The sequence below is a fragment of the Numida meleagris genome, chromosome 1, assembly GCF_002078875.1.
Source record: "Numida meleagris isolate 19003 breed g44 Domestic line chromosome 1, NumMel1.0, whole genome shotgun sequence".
NCBI lineage: Eukaryota > Metazoa > Chordata > Aves > Galliformes > Numididae > Numida > Numida meleagris.
The window spans coordinates 108055796-108067211 of NC_034409.1; the positions used below are offsets into that span (position 1 = coordinate 108055796).

Here is an 11416-nt window from a genome sequence, read left to right on the forward strand (position 1 = left end):
TAGAGTTGTTGGCTATCCCTGTTGGTTCTTCCAACTTCTTTCAATTGGCATATTCCTGAAGAGCAGGGGCAAAATAAGAGTCCCTAGAAAAACAAGCCTGAAGTTTGGAGTGCCTTTCATACTTAGGACCAGAAAAGCCCACACTCCATTGTGTATCCAGCAGCTGAGTGAGGTGCTCAGTGGTCCTTGCCATGGAGCTGAAGAAAGAACAGAGCCATTCAACACAAGCAGGACTCTGTTTCAATCTGCTAGTACTTCTTTCCAATATGACAGGAAGCTGGCCAAAAGATGTAACGAGATTACGTATGATTCTGTGTCTCACTGGCTTCCCACAAACTGCCACAGGTATAGCAAAACTGCTGCATTTCTCAGCTTAGAGCTAGTGCTGACAGAGAGATGGAGGCTGGGATACCACAGTTTGCCAGCTGGGTGGGAACTCCCTGGTAATGCTGAGAGGCAGTATTAGTGCTGCGGGGAAAGATAAGGGCCCATCAAGAAAACTAATATTAACTCAGGGATTAAGAGAGAGAGAACCACAGATTACATGATGACAAAATAACAGAAGGATCTTGCTCTGCAAGATTCGGGGGGCACGTGATTTTCAGATCCACCATGGAAAACGTTCTCCTCAGCCCACCCTTCCTTGTTTATCTGGTTATAAGGATGAAGTCTGGGGAATGAGAAGGTATCTCTTCTATGTCAGTTTGCAATGTAAGTAAATGTAACGCATCCTTCAAGCATACATTCCCACTGAGACTTTAAAGTACATATCTTGCCATTTTAGAGGTTTGCCTCAATATTTTGGTTTCAGTTTGGAAAGAATAGAAGGGTGAAGTTGTCTAAACATTTACGTAACATAGAATCAACCAGTACAAGGTTGTTTGTCTGCTTATCATCAATCACCTGCCTAGCCCCCTGCATCACATCTGACAGCCAGAACTGAGTTGCTTTATCATGCTGCTAATGGAGCACACAGGAAGGATTTGGAATGCTCCAATGAAATTTATCAAGCAGACTGATTTGTATATTTTCTTTCCATAGTTTCTCTCACCTTATGGTTTAATATATGCAAAAAACTGAACCTTGCTGCTCTTTCCCTCGGCATGACGTGTCAGGAAAATTGTCTCATTTCTTAATTCTTTAATCATTTTCAGGTAAATTAGCCAAATTTTATCTTTTACATAGCTCACTGCTGGAATTATCAACTTTTCTGCCACCACGTCCATCAACAAGATGTCCACAAGCATCTTCCTGTCCATCTCCTATGTAGTCTGTCTTTTTTTTCCCTGTACTGTCCTTAGATAAATGTACATTTTACTGGCATTTTGCATTGGGATGCTCATGTTAAATAGCAAGACAAAACTCTGCCATGCCATATAGCTAATCCCCCAACAAGGACGCAAAGCCATGAGGAGAAACGCCACAGTTGTGCGCAGATCAAAAACAATTTCACGAACAAAGGTACGAAGCAAGGAAAACAAAACGGAACATTCAAGAGCCAGGAAGATAAACGGAGCCTGCGAAAGCAAACAACCTGGAAGAGAGACGCTCCTGAGAGTTCACATCGTGAAGCAATCACGGTGCTATACAACACCACCACCTACAGGAAATGGTCGAGGTACAAGAATACAGCAGTGCTTAAGCACCTAACTACAAAAAGACAGACAAAGGAGGCGTGAGCCAAGAATAACGCGCCCACTTCACGTTTTGTTCAGGTTCAGGAAGCAATGCAATTCTCTCATCAGCGATGCAGCATTGCAAAGCAGTTTTGGAAAACAGAACGTTGATTTGTGGTCCCCTAAGAAAAGGGCACCGCTCAGCCAGAAAAGGCATTTTTAACATTCATTTCAGTGAATCATTTCCTTTTCCTTCAGAAAATAAATACGTACAAAATAATGCTGGAACTATATGCAAGGGTATATAGAACAGCAAGCAAATGAAAAACACCACGCAAAGTCATTGACAGGAAAAAAAAAAAAATCACACTTACATACATCTTCTTTCATCCCAAAGAGCTAAAGGATTTCACAATGTACGTAAGCGCTATACACTCAAATATACTTTTGTGACAAACAGCAGGAGCCATTTAGACAGCTGGTGCATACTGCACAACAGCAAAGATACAAAGAGCTTTGGTCAGGAACACCAAAACACCAACTACTCTTAGTTAACCACCCATTTTTTAACTAAAAGTTTCATCCTAAAGAAATCATTAAGTCACTTTCCGTTCATTTTTTAAATATTAATCTATACAAAAGGTGGGCCCCAGTTAAATCAGTATCGAAAGCAGCAACACTATTAAATTCTACTGAGATTTCAATCTGGATGCCTAAACAACTAAGTATGGCAAAACTGCAATAGCTATCCCAGAAGATAGAAAAGTCTCCAAACAGACAGCTAGTCCATCATGTGAGCTGTCATCCAGACAGCTACTACATTCATATCAAACTTCAAACCAGAATGACTTGTCCACACAGACATGCCCTAAAAGTGCAAGTCTCAACTTTTCATTTATTTGTAACTTCTGCAGGCTTATCTGTCTTTGTTCAACTCTCCACCTGGAAGATACTAGCTGCAGAACCCCAGCAAAATGAGCTTCTGCCAAGTTCACAGTACCAAGGAAATGAGTTTTTGCAGCAAATAATCACCACTGCTTTACAACTCTCTCAAAAATTAACCACTAGTCTATGTAATCTTCAGTGAAATCTTTTGGACTCTGATAAGATCTGCAGCCTGAGAGATCTTGGTCTTCCTTATTCCTCCATTGTGAAGAATTTCCCTCTTACAATCACTAGACACAGTATTGACACAGCAAAAGAAGCGCTGTAAGTCTGACTCAACTCACAGCTGTACGTGCCAATTGGATCAATAGGTGCATTGTGATAGAACTTAACACTAAACACAGATACACAGCTTAAAGCAAGGCAAAAGAGAAGCCAGCATCATTTTGCACATTGTGTTGCTTACATTAACTTCTGTTTTCCTCTCTAAAGATATGTTATGGTTGCACTGAATTGAAAAGAATGAATTTTATAAAATACTTTTTCAATGCCAGCTACACCACAATCCTCCTAAACACCCAGTGCTGTACTTCAACATGTTAATATGCATTTTTAAGAAAAGCTTATGGTTGATTTTAACATTACGAAGACCAGAACGCACTCCACCAAAAAGCCCCATTCAACTGCACCTCACACAACAAGGAAGCTATGTGGTTATGCAAGAGTTATGTATGGACGTGGGTGACTCTCTCTTAGCTGCCCATCTATTGGTATCGAATACTGCTTGGGTGTCATGCTGAATTATATTTTATCTAGTTATGACATTAACCTTTTTGATCTAGAAGTACTAAAGGAAAAAAAAAAAAAAAAGCATCAAACACTAACGAATTTTAAGTAAGCGATTTATGTATCATTTGACCACATGAATAGAATTCCCAGCCTGTTTTCCAGGCTGAGGATGTTTTTTGTGACAAGAACATGGAAAACCACTTGCTTCCGCTTTCGTTCTCAAAACTCAAGCATACAGATAACACTGTCCTGCTGGCAAATATACCTTCTTCTCCCTCATGCAATCTGCCTGGGCTGCTTCCAGGCGGGCTCTGAAGTGCTCACAATCCATTTTCAGCTGCTCTATTTCCTCCTCCTTTTTCTCCATGCCTGTAACAGAATAAATTAGAGAAATGAAATAATAATTTACAGCCAACTGGCTTGCACCGAAGAAAAATGAATCCACGAAGCGCAGTATTTATGAGACATGTTAAACACCTGCTTGTGTTAGACCGCCTCCTAGTGGCTAAACTGGTATTTAGCAATTTGCCACGTTTTAACAGGACTTAAAAACAAAAAACAAAAAAAAAAAAAAAAAAAAAACCCTAAAACAATGACACTTCTGATTTAAAGCAGGGGAAGACTGGAAACACCCCTAACTGTTAAATAGCGTGTGCTGGTAAGATACTATTCTGGAACCGAGCTCCCCAGGGATTTTTTTTTAAATGTACCCAGTTTTCTGTTTTGTTTTCTGCCTGCTGCCTTCAGAATTCAGGAAATACAGTGAAAATCTAAGAAGAAGAACAGCAAGGTCATTCAAAAGTGATTGTTTCAATGTACAGCACACGAATTGTGTGGATAATAGGAACGTTATGCAACTACTTCAAGTATTTTAAATTAATGTTTATAAAGCACTATAAGCCATTTAAACATTGCCAGTGACAACCCAATTTACCAGTGATTCCCTCAAAATTGAGTCTGATTTGTCACAATGTATAATACACGTGTATTTCACACTGCAATTCTGGTGCTTTACTTTCGTGGTTGGAAAGCAAGTTTCAAATATTACATTATTTTAATAATTATTTAATAATTCAATAACATCAAAATATCAATAATTAAACAATAATCATTTCATTATTATATTACAAATATTACAATATCCTGATGTCTGTTTAAGAAAAAAAATAACTTTGATGGATTTTTTTGAACAAAAAACATTGTTCAGTATATATAAACATTACGTTTATATATACTTTTTAAATATTTTACTTCAAAAAAACATGGTTCCAGCTACTTAGTTTTATTGTGGGAAAAAAAGGAAATACATTTATGTAATTTTAAAAAGTAACATCCCAACATTATCTACTGTAAATGTTTCAAGCTTAAAAATACATTACACACCACTTGAAGCACCACATCGTTGATGATGAATGTTGTTCATGGCTTAGCACACTTCATGTATTCGGGTCTTAAGCATTTGCCAGAGTTCAAGAAGAGCCTGGACAATGCTTTCAGACACACAGTCTGATTTTTGGGTGCTCCTGTGTGGAACCAGGAGCTCGACTTGATGACCCTTATGAGTCCCCTCCAACTTGGGATATTCTATGATTCTATGACACAAAGACCTATTGAGTCCAGTGAAGGCATACTCTGCTTATCAATAGCAGACCGAGAACTTCTTCGTCCTTGCCAGGTAGGCACACCCAGTGAAACCAACTCCCAGCGAAGCTCTCATTCACTGCAAGGAAACAAACTCTCCAGAACTAAAAGAATCACTTCTAGCCTTTGACAAGATGGATCCATCCTGAATGCAGCATCAGCAGTGCCAGGAGGCACATGAAGATACTGCACACCTCACTGCTAGACTTCAGTGGTCCTGGAACCAAGACTGAGCCAGGAGAAAGGGAATGGTATTAACTATTGTCTGTAAATAAAGCACTACATGTTGTCTTTTGAAGACTGCCAGGTAAAAGGAGAAGTATTAACCTATAAGGTATTGTGATGGCTTATATCAAAGGAAACTTACAGTAGGTCCACCCTATAAGGGAAAAAATGGTAGTACTGTTAAGTTGAGGAATTGAGACCTACTTTCAGCTATGCCTTATTCCTGGGAACTCCCCTTGTTGCATCCAGTCAGATCCTCCAGGTGTGCACTCCTTTGCTCTGAAGTGAATTCAAGGTTGGATGCACCAGTCCCAACACTTGACAATGCCGTGACACATAGCAGTTGAACGAGCACCAGACTTTTTTTTGTCATTAAACACCACAGCTGTGCTGCTCACACGCTGCAAACTGCAGTCCTGTCAGCACAGCGGAAACCTGACACATTCTCCCACTGTCTGCAAGTCCCAACTCCCTGATAAGAAAGCTCTTTCCTTCTCCAGACTAAAATCCTGAGGTTCAGACTGTCTACCTTAAACAAGTGAAGAAGCAGTGTTCACTATCAACTTGGATGAGCCAAAAATACAAAATGACATCCCTATACAAACATGAAATAGATAACATCACTACAGCAGTAAATCTCACTCTGGGAAGAAGTGACATTTTTCCCTGAGAGCAACAGTATATTCACAACAGAAAGAGGCACCAGGCACGACAAAAGATATGGCATACAATTCTAGTGGGCTCATTCTCCTCTATGCTATAGGTCACAGCAGACTATTTTCTGGAAGAGAGATCTAAACTCAAAGCTCTTGAAAATGGAGAACTGAGTACAATTATGAAGAATGCCAACAAGTGATGGGATTCCAATTCTACTGATCCAAACACTAGATCAGCATTAAATACAGTGGGCTAAGTCTCATTAGAGGTGTATGATAATTCAGAAACTTTGCTGGATCTATTTTTTTTTTAAAGTTCCTGGAGCCAAACACTCTTCCTGAAGAGGGCAGTAAGAAGAAAATGGACCTTTCTTTTTGAAACAAAGAATTATGCCAGCAAAAGCCTTAGTAAAGGCTCCAACAGCAGCACAAACATAGTGTCAATTGCACTGTTGCCAGTTCAGATCTTGGATACCACCAGTGGGATACTCCCATAGCAAACAGGTATCCAATTGACTCTAGCTATACAAGTGATAAATACAATGAGCTCAGAGCTTCTTGAAACTATTCAAGACGTCATCAGTCTCACAACTGAACAAACAAGAGGTGTTTAAAGTCTATGACTATAATCCAAATGTTTACACTACCTAGAAAACTGTGGTAGCTGCTGAAAGCCTAGAGATGTACAAATCAGCCACAGGCCTCTGTGAGAGTCATGTGGAAAACCACCTCAAGTAGCTGCCAGGAGAGTCCTGTAAGCTTCACACACCAACATCCACAGACCTTACTTAGAGACCAGCACCAGACAGCTCACTGTTTTAAGACTGAGGACTGCCAACAGCTGCAATGGTGTCCCTGTGACATTTCTTTTGGGAGCTGCATGTTCCACAGCTTCCTCTCAGCACACCTTATTCCATGCTGCTGCCACTACAGAAGTGGGAGCAGAGCTGAGTAGTAAAAATCACTGCATGACACGTCCAGCTGTAGAGGAAAACAGTAGCAAAAGCCTCAATAAGTGATCGCGGCACAACATTAACTGGAAGAAAAGTCTCTTTTGTGGGCATATGCACAAGATAATTTAAAGATTGACTTCAGGGATTCCTCTAAAGTGCCTAGAGAGTAATGGCAAGCCAGCAAAACATTTGGAAGAGAGTCTTGAGATCAATGTGTCAACAACGAAAACCTGCAGCTAGAACGCTCTGATGTCACCCTGCTGCCCAGCACAGGGAAAGTAAGAGAAATTCTGCAGCTGAGCACTGATAAAATTATGTAAAAGGAGGTGACAAGTTGAGAATGTTGATTGCTTAGCCCAACAGGCAACAGTCCTTGATACCGTGCAACAGCATAGACCATTTCCAGACCTTACATCACTTCTTGTGACATAGATGACATTTTAAGTAGCATCAGGAGAGAGAGATGATACCATCTCCTTATCTCTATTGGGATTTGATGGCATGCACGAAGTCTTCCAAACAGCAGATCATGGAAAATGCTGGAAACTCCACCCCCAATACAATATTTAGTATCAGAGACAGGCCTTGAGCCTGTTTCTGGAGGAAAAAGAGAACGGAAGTATTAGCACAGAGGTTCTGCCGGCAAGTGCAGCAAGCTGTAATGCCTAGAATGTAATTCTGAAAAGTGGTAACCTCTGAAGAACACAAATGTTTGAGCTATGATGTTTTCTAGGTATTCTACTATACTTCTAGCTACAAAAGTTTGATGGAAAATTAGTTAATAGCAGGAAAGCAACCTAGAACCAAAGGATCCTATGAAAAGTGGTTCCATATCTATCTTAACCAATATAGCCAGTGTTCTGGTGTAGGACTCAGGAGCCCTGCTTCTATTCCAGTACTTTGTGGCCAATACATTTATTTGAGCCTAGACTACAGCCTTAGCCTCAACCGTCTGGGTCAAAGTCTCAAAGAATGTTAAAAGAATAAACACCAAGGTCTCATTCCAGAAGGCTATATAGGCCAGCAATTATGCAGACACTCACACTAGGAGGCAGAGACTTGCTAGGTAGATCTTCTTTCACTTGTCTGCTTGGGTATTCATCAAGAAAGTCTCACGGAGAAGTCAAGACCTGACTCAAACTCAAGGTAGAATGGCTGTTCTCAAAGGTAAACCTTTCAAACACAAAGCTATTACCTATTCCTTCAAATTTAGCTTCTTAACCACAGTTTTTTTTTTAACCTGTTCTTTTGCTGTTCACCATAAGAGACATTTTGAAAAACATAATACTTTCCCATTCCCACAAAGAAGAGTCACTTTTTTTTCCTGATACAGCTTCTCTGACAGTCTGAACTACCTTCTTATTTACAGCAAAATATTTTTCAAGATTAATTTGACCTAAGTCTAATTATTTCTAATGTGGTTTCTAATTTTCTTCACTGCAAAAACATTAATTTAATAAAGCAGTCTGAACATCACAGTTAAATCTGGAATGCCTCAAGCTCTACAACAATTCATACGGGCAAAACAGCTTGCTCTGAGTAGTTTTGGCAGAAACTATCTCAGCTTACAGTGTGGCACCACTTACTTGATTCAATAGCATCCAGTTTCTGGAATGTCCACACAATATCACCATCGAGTATCTTGGGTAAGAAATCCCGCAATTGCATAACCTCAGTTGTCAGCCTTTCCAAATCCCTCCTTCTAACTCGAACAAAGTCCTCATTGGTTTCATCCTTCTGAAATGGAAAGAAAAAAAAAAAAAAGAAAACAACTACCAACATACAGAAAAACAGAAATCCCCACAAAATGACATGGTTACTGCTTTGAAGTACTCTTCTGTGTGCACCCTTTCTCTCAACAACACTGTTCTGCACTACATCAATTCAGAAATTCATAACCTTATTTTAAAAAGAACTATCGAGTAATAATTTAAAACAAGTCACTGGGCCAGAAAGCCTTTGAGCGTAATCTAATTTTTCCCACTCTGGCCTAAAGCAAATCATATTACCTCTTTGCATCTGTTTTTTCACCTAAAGTGTGTGCAACGTAGCTCAGAATGCTGTAAGGATTAACATTCACATGTCTGAAAATATGAACAGCTGTACATATGCAAAGCTATTGTTTTAAAACTGTTGTAAAGCATACACTGTAACTTTTTTAATTACCTCAAATATTTGCAAGACGCTCAGTCACCCAGAAAATTTTGTTGTTTTTTTTTTCAGAATAATTCACCTTTTGTGAGAAACTGTAACTATTTGCAATCCAATCGCAAATAATAGTAATTCAATCCCAAGTGAACACAAGAAAAAGAGAGGAGGTGGATGCCCCATCCCTACAGACCCTGAAGGACAGTGTGGAACAGTCTCTGAGCAACCCAGTGCAGCTGTAGGTGTCCCTGTTCACTGCAGGAGACTGACTAGATGACCTATAAGGGATCCTTCTAAATAAAATGATTCTATGAAACATATTTACTAATTTCCTCTTGTGCCAAGCTACTGCTATGAAATAACTTCAGATCCACAGTCCAAGAGAATGTGTATTAAAATGGCACTGAAATTTTCTGTATAATAAGCAACACAACTCCAGTTTCTGATGTATTTTGGTATGCGCACTGCTGCATCTTCAAGATGCTACACACTGACACAGAAAAAGGTTCAACTTCCTTTGTCTAAGACTTTAATGAAATTGTACACTTTTACAATGCAAAAATGACATTTCCAAGCCATTTAAATTTTAGGGAATGGTGCAGATCTCAGAAATTGAGATCATTTATGTAGTATATCACCTTCTTTCAGACAGATGAGTGTACTAGAGAATACAAGAAACAATCACCTAAAGAAACAAAGCCATTCCCACAGCTATCTTAAGTCCAGCCATCCATGACAAACTGAGGTCATTATGAAATCACAGATTCATTAAGGTTGGAAAAGACCTCTAAGATCAGCTAGTCCAACCATCAACTCATCACCGCCATGCCCACTGACCATGGCCCCCAGTGCCACAACTACCCTTTCCTTGAACACCTCCAGGAACAATGACTCCACTACCTCCCTGGGCAGCCTGTGCCAATGTCTTACCACTCTTTCTGAGAAGAAAATGCTCTTAATATCCAACCTGAACCTCCTCTGGAGCAACCTGGGGCCATTCCCTCTTGTTCTATCACTGTTACCTGAGAGAAGAGGCTGACCCCCACCTTGGCACAACCTCCTTTCAGGTGGTTGTAGAGAGCGTTAAGTTCTTTCCAAAGCATCCTCTTCTCCAGACTGAACAATCCCAGTTTCCTCAGATGCTCCTCATCAGACTTGCATTCCAGAGCCCTCACAGCTTTGTTGTCCTTCTCCAAACACGCTCCAGGGCCTAGATGTTTTTCTTGTAGTCAGGGGCCCAAAACTGAATGCAGTACTCAAGATGCAGCCTCACCAAGGCTGAGTATAGGGGGACAATCACCTCCCTGCTCCTGCTGCTGCACTATTTCGATACAATTTAGCATGCTGTTGGCTGCCTTGGCACACAGCTGGCTCATGCTCAGCCAGCTGTCAAGTAACATCCCCTGGTCCTTTTCCTGAGAACAGTCTTGTAGCCACTCTGCTCCAAGCCAGCAGTATTGCCTGGGGTTGTTGTTACTGAATTGCAGGACCCAGCACTTGTGCTTACTAAAGCACACCTTGTTTGCCTCAGCCCAGCTGTCCAGACCACTCTGTAGGACCTTCCTACCCCCAGGCAGATCCACGCTTCCTCCTACCTTGGTGTCATCTGCAAACTTACTGAGGGCACACGCAATTCCCTCATCCAGATCACCAATAAAGACATTAAACAGGGCTGGCCCAGCTCCAGCACTGACCCCTAAGGAACTCCACTAGTGACTAATAGCTGGATTTAACTCCATTCACTGTCAATGAAGACATGCAAGGATGGTTCTTAACTTGAAGCTGCACTTAGGAAGCATTTATGGGAAAGTTAGCATGGTCAAGTCCCACCACACTGGATGATTCACAGAAAAACAACTCATTTTAGTCTTAAAAGCATACAGAGGACACACGCAGCAATAGGACTCCGTAGAGGAGCACCAGGTGAACACTTCCAGACAGACAGACGGGAAAGTCAGAAATACAATTCAGTAATGTTCAAAATTACAAAGCAAAGCATGCTACAGACACAAAACCCACATTATTTTCTCCCCAGGTGCCAAACCCAGACAAGACCCGCTGCTGAGGTTTGAAGGGCGGGATGTACCTCCCTGTAAACCACGGACCCTGACGCTACCTCCACACGAAAACCAGGACTGACTTTTTCACCCAGCATCTCCCCGCACTACAACATTAAGCTGCTACTCGCAGAGGGAAGCACGGCCCTTCCCCGCAGCCCTCGGGCAGAGCCGCCCTCCGACCGGGCGCTACCTGCGCGTCGCCCGCCAGCCCCGCGCAGCGCCGCATGGCACCAAGCACCGCCCGGCGGCAGGGCGGGAAGGAGAGGGGAAGGCGGAGGGCGGGAAGGAGGGCGCGGCGCCGGCGCGTCACGCTGCGCCACTGCCCTGAGGGAGGAGGCTGGGCTGGGGGAGAGCGTTTTGTCATTTACAGCGAATAAAAAGACCTTTAGGCACAGTGGTTGTCTATTTATTATTATTATTAATATTATTGAGAATTTGTGTAA

The 11416-nt window shown here is 41.4% G+C and overlaps 1 protein-coding gene across 5 annotated transcripts in view; it reads right to left on the bottom strand.

The window, feature by feature from the left end:
* Window positions 1-11315, bottom strand: part of HSF2BP (heat shock transcription factor 2 binding protein) — a 34345-nt gene extending 23030 nt beyond the window's left edge. The window contains exons 1-3 of one of the 5 annotated variants that reach the window (XM_021406855.1): window positions 11164-11315; window positions 8352-8502; window positions 3556-3659 (exon numbers count right to left, since the gene is read on the bottom strand). In XM_021406855.1, the coding sequence (XP_021262530.1) occupies window positions 3556-3659; window positions 8352-8502; window positions 11164-11199 (291 nt within the window). In that variant the 5' untranslated portion in view covers window positions 11200-11315. The other 4 variants (XM_021406864.1, XM_021406888.1, XM_021406882.1 and 1 more) reach the window with 4 other exon arrangements.